This window comes from Cotesia glomerata, linkage group LG8, assembly GCF_020080835.1.
Source record: "Cotesia glomerata isolate CgM1 linkage group LG8, MPM_Cglom_v2.3, whole genome shotgun sequence".
Taxonomy (NCBI): Eukaryota; Metazoa; Arthropoda; class Insecta; order Hymenoptera; family Braconidae; genus Cotesia; species Cotesia glomerata.
Genome location: NC_058165.1, coordinates 11,654,011 through 11,670,103, shown reverse-complemented (window position 1 = coordinate 11,670,103; position 16,093 = coordinate 11,654,011). Strand labels below are relative to the sequence as shown.

General features: G+C 35.1%; 1 protein-coding gene across 1 annotated transcript; it reads left to right on the top strand.

The window, feature by feature from the left end:
* Window positions 1-10,254: 10,254 nt before the first annotated feature.
* LOC123270081 (probable ubiquitin thioesterase DG1039) lies at window positions 10,255-11,517 on the top strand. The gene is made up of 2 exons (XM_044736016.1): window positions 10,255-10,518; window positions 10,570-11,517. Exons 1-2 carry the CDS (start codon window positions 10,255-10,257, stop codon window positions 11,515-11,517), a joined length of 1,212 nt encoding a protein of 403 aa, XP_044591951.1.
* The last annotated feature ends 4,576 nt before the right edge of the window (window positions 11,518-16,093 follow it).

The following is a 16,093-nucleotide window of genomic DNA, read 5'->3' as shown; positions in this document are numbered from 1 at the left end:
GACATGGGCAGTTCAATGCCTATCTTTTCAAGATGGGTTTGCACAGCACACCAACGTGCAAATACTGCCCGGATAAAATCGACGACGCCGAACACACATTCTTCAAGTGTGCTCGATGGAAGGACTACAGAAGAAGCACCGAAGAGATCATAAGCACCAGGCTCTCTCCCTCAAGCCTGGTGACCTATATGATCAAACAAGAGGAAAACTTGTCAGCTGTTGCAGTTTATGCACAGCACCTCCTGAAAGACAAAATCGCAGAAAGGGACCAGTAGCCAGGAGTAGGCGTCGTGAGACGCAGCACGACTGGATTGAAGTAATGCTAACGCGGTTCCAATTCAGTCTTCCCCGTACCATCTAGGGGAGAGGGGAAGAGGAATGTTTTTTTTAGTGGGTAAAAATCTCCACACTACTGACTATTGATATCTGCCGGAAGATGGGCGGCAGAGTTAACGATACCGGTGTCTTTTGAAGATCTTCTTTCGTACCTCTTTACAAAAAAAAAAAAAAAAAAAAAAAAAAACATATACACACATACATACAGACGTACGGACATCATCGTAAAAAAAGTCAGGAAAGCTTTGTAGGGCTTCAAAACGTCGAAAATGTTGAAACCTTGATTGTTGCAAAACCGGGTAAAACCAATAACTTCCCGATTTTTCGGAAATAATTCATTTTCTTAGTGGGAAGTTAAAAATAACACAGGTCCACAAAAAAAAAGTGGTCTGTGCTGGGTGTGCGACATATATTTTCCGACGTATTTTTCACCGCTGAACACAAATCTATAGTCAAAATTGGGGTTTAAACTACGAAAAACGGAGAAAAATAAAAGAACCGATAAAATCTCCGATCTAATAATTTTTTCTGCATGATAATTTAAATTTTATCATTTCTGTCGTTTCCTGGCCCTTTTCTCCTCAAATGACCTGTGCAACGGATTTCTGCTACGCTTTTTTCCTCTCTGTTGAGTTTCTCTATGTAGCATCCAGCAGTAATCTGCAAACATATTTACTCCCCACTGCCCATGAAACCGCCGTTCAAATTCTTTGAGATTTTGATGAAATTTCTCTTCTTGCTCTTCACTAAAGTCTCCGTTGTTCTCCGGAAAGTAGTTGAGATGCGAATCAAGAAAGTGAAGTTTCAAATTCATTAGGCAACCTGAACGCTGATAGTTTGCGATCATATTGGCCATAATATTTTCGTAATCAGCATCTTTGGTGTAGCCTAAAAACTTGGTACACACTTCCTTAAAACTTAGACATGATGCATTTTCTTGTTCATCCATCACTGAAACAAATGTTTCATCTTTGAATAACGTCCGGATATCCGGTCTATCAAAGATGCCTTCTCTCAATTTCGCATCTGATTTGTGCTTAAACACTTGACGCAGGTATGTAAAGCACTCTCCTTCTTGTTCAAGAGCTTTCACAAACTTTTATTAACCCAAGTTTAATATGAAGAGGAGGAATGAGAATTTTTGCTGGATCAACAAGCGGTTTTCTTATTGAATTATTTGATCCATCCCTAAATGAAGATTTCGAAGGCCAAACTTTTTTGACGTAGTGATTTTTGCGATCTCTACTGTCAAACATACACAAATAGCATGGATACTTCGTGAATCCAGACTGTTGTCCTAGGATCATGGACAAAATCTTCAAATCACCACATAGTTGCCATTTATGTTCTTCATAAACTAAGACTGCGTTGAGACGAGTCAATGAATAACCGCCAATCTTCAGGCTTATATATATATATATATATATATATATATATATATATTTATAGATATATTCAGCTTTAATTCATCCACAAGTCCTTTAACATCAGTGCAAAAAAGCAAATCTTCCTCTTTTTCAAAATAATTCCGGAAAGCCTCCTCTCGATTCCGATAAAATGAAACTTTAGTACCTTTTGTCAGAAGATTTCTCCTTTTTATACTCGAAGCCAATATTTCAGCCACTTCTTTTGAGAGTTTAGCTTCTCTAAATAAATCATTTAGATGTTTTTGGTCGTATGTTTCTGGATTTTTCTCTTCACCGATCGGCCTGTACTCTTCTTCACTGCTCGGAGGAACTTTTTCATCAGGTTCACTGGAATCGGATTCACTACCAGTAGCAGACTCTTCGTCATTAAGAGCTACATTCTCAGGATCGACGTCGACTTCCATCGTATCGAATCCACTGGTTAGGCTGTCTTTTGACGTATCATCTTCTGAACTTTCTATAAAGTTTGCAACTGGTTGTTGCACACCTGAAGCAGGAGAATACAAAATTTTGTCCTTATGGATTCGGCCCGCAGTCTCAACTTTTGTCGTGCAAAAGTAGCAATCATTTGTACCAAGAGGCTTCTTCCATAAAGCTGGAGTTTTAAATTTAAGTTTCTCCTTGTCGTGGTGTTTCTCAAATCGGTTAACCATGTTATAGCTTGAACCACAAACTACATTGGGTATCCAATTTTTTAAATTGAGAGCAACTTCCATATTGAAACACTTTTTATACAAACTCACAAAACTATTCGTGAGTTTCTTTGTATTTTTCATCCCAATGTATTTTGCACAAAAGTAGTAAAAGAAATTAGGATTCATAGAACATTCATGATTGCCATGAGTACTAGAAGATCCAGCTGAATTTTGAGTAGAAGAAGCATTACAATCCATTAAAATAAACAAACCCCGCACGCTAGAATACCTAGCCGATCGCAAATGAGTCAGCCGCCCTAGGGGTGATAACCCTCAAACCTCCCCAGGCCTAAGTATGAAGGCTTTCCGACTTTGACGAGGACAATTTCAACTCGTCGTCGGACACACTACGGCATCATTCTCATATTTGAGCGCTTCTCTGAAAAACAGCGCGCTTTCGCTGGCTTCGATTCCACGAAATGTTGACTAGCGAATCATTCTACACATCCCGTTAAAGGGCAGTTGTCATCGTAGTCCAAACACTCTGTGGTAGCAGGTTTTTGCTGGTAAATGTACCGATTCAATGTCCTGACGTTTTCTATTGTATCGAAGACAAAATTCATTTGATAAAAGACTTCAATAAGACACATTAAGTGGCAAATAAACATATTTGCGAATCCGTGATGGATGCTACAGAGAGAAACAAAGCAGGAACTTCTATTTGATCATAACATACGGAAAATACTATGAAATAATGGATTTTATCGGTTTTTTTCATTTTTCTCCGTTTTTTGCAGTTTGACCCCCAATTTTGACTTCAGATTCGTGTTCAGCGGTAAAAAATACGTTGGAAAGTATATGTCGCACACCCAGCACAGATCACTTTTTTTTGTGGACCTGTGTAATTATTAGAATCAGTTGATTGATTGACTCGTTAGTTATCGTTGTTGAAAAAATTCGGAAAAAGTAGATTTTTCAAATTACTCCAAAATTTTTTTTCTGATCAATTTGTGTTCAAAAGTAAATTATCGGATCTGAAAAACTGCGTCAAATTCTATCATCTACATGAAAATTGGTTTATTTATTTAAAAGTAATTGCAGTTTGAAAATTTTAATGATAATGTTTTATTAAACTTCTATCAGACATTTAAGCTCGAAGAGTTCAAAAGCATAAAACAGGCAACTCTTTGAGCTCAGAAAGCTCAAAATAACACATTAACTGTTATTTTGAGCTAGAAAGATTCAAAAACGTCATAAATGCAATTTTCAGCGCCTAGGTATGGAATTTGTGGAAGTTGCAGGGATGTCCTTCAGGGTCAACCGTTTTTCTAATTTTTCCAACTGAACTATCGTTTTAGTTGAAAACTAGATGTTATGACATAGTAATGCATGAACCAAATTAGTATAGCGATATATAAAAATAATGTAAACATTTTGATCTTTAGATGTGAATCGTCAATCAAATTCCACTATATAATGCGTAAAAGAAAAAAAAAATTTGACATGCTCGTAAACCATTATTCAGAAAATTAGCTTTGAACGTTGGTTTATGGAAACCAAATTCTAAGATCTGATATCATATATGCTTTAAGTGAAGTAAGATTAATAACTCAACCGAAAATGCTTTTATCGAGTAACTAAATAGGCAAAACCAAAAGTCTCAGATGCAAAACTTATGTCTTCAATCAATTTTCTATCTTTGTCCTTTTCAGATTTTAACTTTCTCTTTATTTCAGCTCTAGTACATGGTCTGCTTTCTTCTGATAAAACTTTTTTTTCATTTCGGTTTTTGACTTCTAATGGGTCTGCCTCTTTTTCTTTATTCCGGTTTTTCTTGTTCTTTGTTGAGTTTGTCTTCTAAATTGTTTGGTATGTTTTCATCTGAATTTCAACTGATTTTATTTCAGTTTCGACTATTTGTCTATTCTTATATACATCTTTATACACTAATTTTTCGTTGAATCTAACAGATTGTAATTCTAGAAATTTTCCTGTACTGGGATGCCATAGTAGGTATCCTGTGGGTTTAATTCCCACCATGTCTGCTTTAATTGCTCTCTCACTGAATTTATGCTCTGATTGTGGAATTATTATATATCAAATACATCCAAATCTTTTAATTTATTCGAAATGACAATTTTCATTCTTATTAAAGAGCATGGCGGGATAAGCATGGGGTAACGGCCCCAGCGGTAATTTCAACTGCCAATGTTTGTGTAGGATGATCCTACGGAATACAACTTACCTGAAAAATATTACTCAAAAATATGCATTAGTTATCGACAAAATCAAAAAAAAAAATTTTTTACGAAAAAAAATTATTTTTTGTTAAGGTAATTTGGTCGTTGCAATCCGAGGTCAAATCAATAGATGTTTTTTTTTGTGCGAGTGATCACTCGAAAAATAGCATAAAATTATTTCCAATCAGAATTTAATTGAATAAATTCAATTCATAATTTAGGTTAAATAATTGTAATAATATAACTATCAAAATATCAGCTGATAAGTACTGAGCTGTTACAAAACAATAACAACTGTTATAGGTTATGTAAGGTCAGTACTTAAAACAATTGCTCACGGTATTCATTTATTGTTTAAATTCGCAAATATCAATTCAATATGTTAAATCTGCTATAATTTACGTGAACTTTTGATGTATTGTAACGGAGTGATCGTTACTCGGTAAATTCCCCTACTTCGGTACCCAGTTATTTATCGACTGCTCACAGTGCGCTGTGATCTAACGCTCGTTTAGAGCTAGTAAGAAAGGCCCCAAGGTGGAGAAGCCGGCGTAGTGGTAGTGGGGAGAGCAGAGGGAGCAATAAGTGTAGAACTAAATTTGGTAAGAATCATTGTGACTGAGTAGCTTGAATGGACGAGACGCAAATTTTTCCAAAACATCCAGCTAAGGTAATTATTTTTATTCTGCTTGTCCAACGTGGAACGAAGCGATATTTTGTTAATTTAATGCTTGCTAGGCCTGGTGCCAGTTTGGTTAGATTAACTTTAACTTGTGATAATTTCTAATGCTGATTTGCGGTTACAGGCATAATAGATACCCAGAGAGCGAGTGTTAGTGACCAGAGTTGCAGTTCACCGTTGGAGTGTAGATCAAAATTATAAAAACTCCAGGTACAAATAACGAGTCTTAATTATTCCTCGGGGCTGCGGCATCAGCCAGGCAACACGTCAGCTGAAGGTCACCGCCATTTCGTGCTCAGTCACAATCGTTAATTTTATTTAGTATCAGATTTGATATTAAAATTAGAATCAATTATAAAACAATTAATTAATAACACCAGGACATGTTTCGGGTTATTGATTAATTTGTTTAGGGAAAATAATTTGTCTTGGTCATTACTAATTTTACACGTAGGCCTGTCGGGGTTAATAATACTAGGCATTTAGTTCGGGTTATTAATTCCAGATCTTTACGCCATGTGTAAAATTTAATTAATGAAAATCTTTGAATAATAATCTGGCTTAAGCCAATAGAAATAGAATTGAGTAAACCGCTAAATTAGAATTATTCGAGACAAAAATTTATTCCAAACTAAAATTATTTTAATAAATTATTTGGCGCATTATTTAATATTTGTCATAATGGAAATTAAAACTAGAGTCAGCAGTTGTCATTAGAATCAATAGAACTGTCAAGTTGGCCGATTTTTTATAAATCCTCCATTTCCATAATTATTGAACAAGGACACTCATAAGAGATCGTGTATTTTTGCAAAACTTTAATTAATTATATCTCTTAAACGGTGTCCCTTGCGGATTTCAAATTTTTCTGGAAACACTCAAAGAACATTCAAGAATTATTATGTAACTTTGTCAGTTTCATAGTGTTTTCAGAGTAGATTTGTGCCCTGTTTTCAGAATAGACCCAGAATCAATCTGTAATATTAACGTAGAATAATCAAAATGTAACCGCGATCATTCTAGAGTATTCCCAAAGTAATTTCAAATCAGAAATTGAATAGTTCAATCGTCATTACAGAACGATACCAAAATATTTCTCGACTGGTTTTAAATATGTTTCAAAGTGTTTACAGAGTGGGGCCAGACTGAATTTAGACTTTTTCTATAATGGATCCAATATATTTTCTTGAATTATGCATAGCATTCCCGATGAAAAAAGATTTTGTCTAATCATATATAATGATGCATAATCGTCTATATATGATCAGATCCAGAAATTGGTCAGGTCTAATCATACGTAACTTGATTTGTTTATATATGAACAGACATATTTATATATGATCATGTATAATCATATATGATCAGATCCAAAAAATGGCCAGATCTAATCATATCTAATTATATCCCATGAAGAAATATTCTGATCAAACCTGATATAAAAATTGACAATATCAGACTTCATCAGGGTTGATATGGCCATATCAAGATGTAAACAAACCTGAAGCCTAAGTAAAATTGATAAATAAAGTTACAATTATAATAAAGTTGATACAACATTCATTTTAGTTTTTTGTACAACTTTATTCAACCCGTGAAAAAATATTCTGATCAGGCTTGATATGAGCTGATAAGGCCATATAAAAATTTTTGATATATTTATATCTGGCCTGATATGATCTGATATGTCCATATTTAATTTTTGATGTCCTTATATGGCCTGTGTAACAGGGAAAATCGAACTTCCCGGGGTCATTATTGACCCTATAATTGATGCACGGTAGGTAAGGGCTTTCCCTTACCTTTCGATTTTTGACAAGAGTTTCGACTTGTCACCGGGCGTGCAAATCACAGGTCCCCACTACTGTCCCCGAGAATTGAAGCGGGGCGGAACAATAGGAAAGTTCGAGAACCTGAGTTCGGGGTTATAAAAGATCCGACAGGAGAGACATCAAGGCTTTTTCCCTTCTGGAAGCCAGTGACCTTTTGCCTTTATGGATAACCCTGACCGCAGGCCAGCACCTTGGTTCGAGACGACAAGACGCCAAGCAGCTGAGCCCGCCAAGTGGACCGGAGTATCAGTCGTCGTTCGATAAAACAATAATTGAGTCTCCAGGTATTTTCGATTATTTGAGGCCATTGTGACGAACGAAGTTTATGCCACTACCCTCTTCTTTTATGTGAGATAAATGACGGGGGCTGCTTTCCTTTTATTTATTGTATTACGATTTAACCGCAAAATATAATTCAATCTCCACTTTGATAATCGGAACGATAACAGTTAATAGTAGTGTCAATAAGAGCAGGCTCCATCGTTTATCAAGTGAAACCAACAGATTCTTTAGTCACGTAATATAAGTGGTCATATATCACTTCTGACTTCTGTATCTTAACACGTAGTAACCTGTAACAATCGATACCCTTATGGAACCACGATATCGCGGGAATCGTATAAAAACCCCTTGAAGATGTTCACCAGTGCTCAGACTGTCGAAGGCTCTCGCACTCGTCAGTTCTAAATTTCAAGTTAAATTCTACCAAGAATCTAACATAGAAATTTAGACGAGTACAACTACTTGCTGGCCAACCTAATCTTTTCTTTGAAAGTTGCTTACTCTCGTTAAAGAGGCTTAGGTGCTCTGAGAGCTGGTGCTTTTACAGTTAAAATTATAATTTAGGGTTTCAATACCCAAACCAATATATTTATAAAGACTCAAATTAAGGAGCTCCTATGAAACGTTGTGCAAAGTTTAGTTTGTTAAGTGTATTAATAATTATAATCATATTTGTGCATTATCCAGAGTTATTGAAGATTATATTCAACAGCATTTATCAATTGTCCTTAAATTTGTATCATCTATTTAAATAATTTGTAAGTACAAATTGAATATATTTGAAGTGTGAAACCAATCATTTTCTTTCTTCTCATTCATAAGACCTGATTTCCAACTTACAGTAAAAAACGAGGTATTCACGAGTACCTATAATTCACCAAACCCACCTGCCTCCTGTTTTTCCTTCAGTTCATTAACTACCCTTGACCTTAGCCACGGGGTCGCAACTAGGGTTCCCCTATGATATAAGCCGCTCGATATCATCGGGATAGATAAAGAACAATTATTCAACCGGAAAAGACGCGATCAATTAATTATTTCATAGCTTAGGAATTTGAGATAAAAACAGACTTGAAAGTGTAGAATCATCCGGTAATCAGAAATATGAACTCTTTATCTAAGTAAACCTTTAATAATTATCATTTTAACAAAACTCCGCTGTCTCGACCTATTCGATCGTGACAGTAGAAAATTTGGTGACAGCGGTGGGATTCGCTGGTGAAAGAGTTTCTTTCTGTGTAAAGTCATCTATTCTTAATTAAACTCAATTTTCATAACACTTATTACATAACACTATTACAACAGCCGGTTTTTGAGAATAAATTATTTTACATCAAATAAACAAAATATAATCAAAGCCCACACATTGAGTATTACATCACTTTCTTGCATTATCTGTTAAATCTGTCAATTGACCATCAAACAAAAATATTTTTGGTTGATCTGTCGAGTACATTGGGTGTCCAAAATAGCAATAACGTTTTGGATTCTTGATGAGGATTTAATAGATGATTAGTAAGTTAAACGAAAAACAGTTGCGACTGCGCTTTATAGTTGCGTTGCGCTCCCTATTTCGTTTAACCAGTTGAATGATTAACCTGTTTAGAGCCTAAATCGTTCAACGAAAAAAAAAAAAAAAAAAAATTTACACTTACATAATGAATGATTAGTAAGTTAAACGAAAAACAGTTGCGACTGCGCTTTATAGTTGCGTTGCGCTCCCTATTTCGTTTAACTAGTTGAACGTTTAACCTTTTTAGAGCCTAAATCGTTCAACGAAATAATCACACACTAGATTCAAATTTAGCACTTATTTCAAGAAATCAATTTCTTCCAAATTTAAAAATCTAAGCAAAAGAAAGTTGCGACGGCGCCTAAAAGGTAGCGTTGCGCTCCCTGTATTGTTTGGATTAGTTGAATGATTAACCTACACTGTGCCTAAATCATTCAGTGGAAAAATTTGGAACTTAAATTGATTTTCTCTAATGTTTTTTTTTAAATGAGGAAAATCCGTGGTCGTAGAGCTAAATCAAAGATATTGCTTAGCAAACGATTGCGTCAAACACTGTATCCTTCTACTAAGGAGATTGAATCACATAGCGACTCTACACAGACAGATACTCAAACTAACAATATAACTATAAAAATCGATAACACACCATCATCATCATCAAGCAGTACAACAAGTACAGGAGAAATTAGTAATAAAGTAGAATTAATATATCCACCAATAGAAGAAAGGCCAGATATCACATCAGATTTTATATCTCAATTTATAGATTCCTTATTAGAACTTCATGAAGACGAATTAGAGCCACTGATAAAATTTGAATATTTTGATTATATAGAATTATTCGATTTAAATTATTTTGGTTGTTTCAACGAGAATAAATAAAAGAGATATTTATTAAACATTATTAATTGAATATTTTTAAGTCAAAAATATTTTATAAAAACACATTTTACACATAATGAAACGTAAACAATCGGGAAAGCAATATTATTTAAGATCTCAAACAAAAAGAGTTAAGAATATTCCAGAAACTGAAAACTCTAATAATCAGGTTTCAAGTACTAGTAGTGACATTAATTCAGACAAAACCAGAAATTTAACCTTGCAATTGAATCAACCTATTGGGGATAATCAGAAACAATTCCGTGATTTGCTCGCATCCGTTATTTTATTACGAATCAATATTAAGGAACTCTATCTTGTAATAGAACGCATGTTAAAATCAGATAAACAATAAGTTTTTTTTTAAAAAAAAAAAAAAAAAAAAAAAAAAAAAAAAAAAAAAAAAATCGAATATTAAAAATCTAAACATGGAGCAAGCAATTCAGGAAATGTCTCGTCATTTCGAGATTACTGATCGAACCATGACCTCATTAGGAGAGAATCTTACCATGACACAAGCATTAGCAATGGTCCCCAATTTTGATGGGCAAAACATGCCATTACGTTCATTTTTGCAGGATGTAGAACAAGCATTACAATTAGTTACTGAGGAACAGAAACCTGCTTTTATTACTAAAGTTCGTACAAAATTAAAAGATACCGCACGAGATGCATTAGAAGATAAAGAAATAGTAACAATAGAAAATTTAAAAGACGCATTAAAAGAATATTTTTCTAAAAAGAAATCGTATCCTCAATATTGCGCAGATATTCAGGCAGTTAGATTAAAACAAAATGAATCATTACTTAGCTATTATACGCGTATTAAACGAATATGCACAAGTGCAATGGCATCATTACGTGAAAGTTTTAATAATGAAAACGAATTATCGGGTATGAAGAAAATGTTAAACGGACTAGCCTTGGAATCTTTTAAACGCGGGTTACCAGACGACTTAATTTATGGTGTTAGCGTTCAAAATCCTGCAACCCTTGATGATGCATATAAAATTGCTTTACGTCTTGAAGAAGATTTAAAAGGGAGTTCTCACCGAAATTCAAATTACTTAGCCTATGCAGCAATTCAACCCAATAATACAGATTTATCCCGTAAGACACGCATGGTTAATTTTGAAGACGAAGATCGGCGAGATGCAATCCCATTTCGATTTTTCCGAGATGATGGGTATAGACCATCATCCCCTCGTAACAAGTCACCAATACGTAGCTCCTCCCCCAATTATGAACGACGCATTGGCTCACCCTTACGGTCCAGGAGTATATCCCCTCGTCAACCAGTTCCCTATTTTACAATGCCTGGATATTTCCCACATATGCCTTATCTACCTTCAATACCTTATCAGTATCCTCCACGGGAAATGTATTCACCCCCTGTAAATTATAATTTTCCGTATCAACCATTCTTCAACGGTCAAAACAACAATCCGCCTAATTATAATAGTTACCCAACCTATAACCCTAACTATAATCCTACTAATAATTACAATAGACCTAATAACGGCTACGATAACAATTACAATAATAGTAATAGAAACAACGGTAATTCTCAATCGCCGGTACCTAATAAGGATCATTTAAACTCCGATCCGATTTGCCAGAAGGACGCCTTGACGAATCAAACGGAAAAGCGTCCATCAATGGTCAGATTTTTAACAATCGAACAAATGTAATGTGGACAAGGAACCAAGGTGGAAGAGGGCCGGTCGTTACTTTAAATGCTCCTGAAATATTATATGGTAGTGCTCGCTTTTTAGTCGACACCGGAGCCGACATAAATATTATTCATAAAGATGCTTTAGCCCCTCGTACAATAATCAATACTAGTGATTCTGTTTATCTTAAAGGAATCACCCTCAATAAAATTAACACGCTAGGAACCACTGAGATAACATTCTTTGATAGGCCCGAGAAATTTCATGTTCTCAATGACCCCTTACCTACTCAGACAGAAGGTATAATCGGCATTGATTTCTTAGAGAAAGAAAAGGTAGAAATATCTTTTCATCATAAAACCATAGTTGCTAGTTCAGAACCAATTATGCCTATTCCATTTGAAAATTCAATCCAATCATCCGAAATTGAACCTGAACCTTCAGTATTTACATCATTAAAAGCTCGAACTCGCACTGTGATACCAATTAATCTTATACCCTCTAGTTTAAAAACTGGATTTTTACCTCGTATTGAAACACATGAAAATATTTTCATCGGAAATTGTATAGTAACCAATCGTAACAATACCTGTTATGTAATTGCTATTAATGCCTATGAAGAAGATGTTGACTTAGACATTCCTCCTCAGGAATTAATTCCTTTTGATCATGGTGAAGAATCTGAAGACTTCTTCGATGATTCAGATGAACCTGGTGAACAAGTAAATGATCAAGACAGATTCGCAAGAATCTGTGATAGTCTTCGACTTGATCATTTAAATTCAATTGAGAAAGAACATGTTTACGCTATAATTAGAGAATTTCCATATCTCTTTCATTTACCCGGTGATCCTCTATCGGCTACCACTGAAATAACTCATTCTATTCCAACTGTGGATGAAATCCCTGTATCTGTCAAACAATATCGATTTCCCCCTGTACACAAAGAAGAGATAGCCAAGCAGGTTGAAAAATTATTAGAGAACGGTACTATTACTGAATCCGTTTCTCCGTATAATTCACCATTGTGGATTGTACCTAAGAAACCAGATTCAAAAGGAAACAAAAGATGGCGTTTGGTCATTGATTATCGACGATTAAATGAAAAGACAAAAGGTGATGCATATCCTCTACCTAATATAATTGAAATACTCGATAGACTAGGTGGTGCAAAATACTTTTCTATTTTTGACTTAGCAAGTGGTTTTCACCAAATTCGCATGGATCAAAAGGACCAACCTAAAACTGCATTTAGTACTCCCAATGGTCATTATGAATATACCAGAATGCCATTCGGTCTTAAAAATGCTCCTACCACTTTCCAACGGCTTATGGATAAGGTTCTTTTGGGTTTACAGGATCAGGAATTGTTCGTATATTTAGATGATATCGTTGTCTTTGCATGTTCTTTGGAAGAACACAATGTTCGTGTTCGACGACTTTTCAATCGGTTGAAAAATGCAAATTTGGTATTACAAACCGATAAGTGTGAATTTCTGAATTTGGAAGTCACTTATTTAGGACACATCATTGGTAACGGTGGTGTACGTCCAGATCCTAAGAAAACTGAAGCTATTGAAAAATTTCCAATTCCTAAAAACGCAACCAATGTTCGTCAGTTTTTAGGCTTGGCTGGTTATTATCGCAGATTTATAGAAAATTTCTCTGCTCGTGCTAAACCCCTTAGTAATTTACTTAAAAAGGACACTCCTTTTAATTGGGCAGATGAGCATCAAGCAAGTTTTGATGACTTGCGCAAAGCTTTATGCACTACACCGGTATTGCAATATCCCGATTTTACAAAACCATTTATTCTCACTACTGACGCCTCTGACATAGCTATTGGAGCAGTATTGAGTCAAGGTAAAATAGGTGAGGATAAACCAATTGCTTATTTATCCCGCTTATTGAGCCCTCCTGAAATGAATTATACCACAATAGAAAAAGAATGTCTCGCTGTAGTTTATGGAATATTACATTTTCGACCATATTTATATGGACAGCATTTCACATTAATCTGTGACCATGAACCTTTAAAATGGATTGATTCAGTCAAACCGCCAGTTCAGCGATTGATTCGTTGGAGAATTAGATTAAGAGAATATGAATATACCTTCATTTACAAACCCGGTAGATTTAATATAAATGCTGATGCATTATCTCGCAATCCGGTGGTATTACCAGTTGTACCTCAGTCGCAGGCAAAAATCTCTGCTCGATTATCAACTTCTATCGCTCAACATGCAGAGCGAATGAAAGCTGCAAAGGAAGCTGCCCTATCTAATGTTAGTAGTATAGGTGACAGGGTTAGACAACGACACGCAATGATGAAACCACCACCTCCAATTAAACTTAAATCAGCTCTAAAGAAAATCGGACCAGTGCAAAGATCTCCTATTCAAACAAAAGAATCCCAACCTATTCCTCCGGTTGCACAGGGCAGGAATAGCGGGTTCCCTAGCCTTGTACCTAATCAAATTCCTCCATTAAAGGATCAGGAAACAGACAAGCCGTCATCTATCAAAGATTATACTAAAATAACTTATGTCGATGATTCTGATACTAGTGATACTTCCCCTGAAATACCACCAAGGATGCCTCTTCTACCTAATGTCATTGAATTGACTTCAGGTCATTCATCTACTTCTGATAGTTATTATTGGGATCCCCGTGGTATAGATTCACTCCGCACTCCACGTAAATCTCTGGTTACCTTTCGCGATCCAGTAGGTAGTTCAACACCCTTTCGTGTTCGTAGTTCTACCGACACAGAATCGGATGATCTTAACGGAACCTATACAAAAGGTAGAGCTAGTAAACGTTGGGCTGGTTTGCCAGTTATACCCGAACTCCTTTCTTCATTTCAAGATATCGAAAAAGAGGAGCTGGTGGAACCTCCAACCTTCGATACTGAAAAATCAATAGCCGACACTATTCCTAATGAATTATACTATCCTGGGATATCTGATGTCTCAGATGACCTAAACCTATCAATTCATACTTCTAATGAAAATCTAACGTATTTTAGAGATAATTATTTACACTTTATTCCTGCAGATTGTGAGCTCACTACTATAGTCTCTAGATTATTAATAGATACTGATAAAATAGATCCCCAAGATTTAAAATTGAAAAAGCCTAAACTAAATCAAATATTAATAACCAATAATGGTAAATATAAAATATTCAGCGCAGTAATTAAGAAAAATCATTTTGATGAATTCTCTCTTCAAAACTTTAAAACTCTACTAAATTCTTTTAAAGACGTTATCAAACAGTATAATATCAAGACATTACGAATTTCAAAAACAGGTGATATGCTTGAAGAAATAAATCAATCATTGATTACCAGTTTGCTTAAAGAATATTTAGGAAATTGTGATTGTTCAGTAACAATTTGCCATGGTAATGTTACCATACCCGAAGATGATATCCGAACAGACATAATTGCAGAATATCATGAAAGTCTAACCGGTGGACATAAGGGCATTACTAAAACATATCGCCGAATTCGCGAACGATTTTATTGGCCTAATATGCGTGATGATATTACTGAATATATTCGAACCTGTAAAAGTTGCCAAGAACAAAAATTGGTCCGTATTAAAAATAAGGAACCAATGATCATTACTGATACTCCCGCAGAACCCTTTGATAAAATTTCAATCGATACGGTAGGACCGTTACCCTTAACTCCGTCCGGAAATCAACATATTTTAACCGTCCAAGATAATTTAACCAAATATTGTATAGCTGTACCTATTCCTAATATTAAGGCCGAAACTATCGCCGATGCTTTAGCTCGTAATGTAATAATACAATTCGGATCTCCTCGAGTAATACTGAGTGACCAGGGTAGATCGTTTGTCGGAAAAATATTTCATCATTTAGCTAAATTATTTAGGATCAAACAAGTTACTACTTCTGGTTATCATCCTCAAACAAATGGAGCCTTAGAACGTAGCCACATAGTACTTACCGAATTTATCAAACATTATGTAAATAAATACGAAGATTGGGATAAACTTGTACCCTTCGCAATGTTTTCATATAACACGTCCATGCATGAATCAACTAGTTTTACTTCTTTTGAATTAATTTATGGGAAAAGAGCTCGTATACCTAGTGCATTTCCCCCTCCTGATAAAACCCAAACCTATGGATCATATCTGCATGACTTAATAAATCGGATGGATGATATGCGAAATCTAGCAACCCATCAATTAAATAAATCTAAACACCGCTCAAAACGATATTATGACGAACACATAAAACCTGGTATCTTTAAAGTTGGAGATCAGGTTTATGCAATAAAAGAACCCCGTAAAGGTAAATTCGATTCTCATTATAAAGGTCCATATACTATAACAGAACTACTAGACAACAATACTGCCATAATCAAAGACAAAAACAATAAACGCTCACTCAAACATATTGATAAATTAAAAATTTGTAACACACGAAAATCTTATAGTGATACCTCAGACTAATATGTATGTTCTATGTTCACTAGGATTGGAAGTCATGAATTTGATTAATTCTTGCTCTTGGATTCTATGGGTAATACCAACAGTTATGGGATTTATAGCCTACG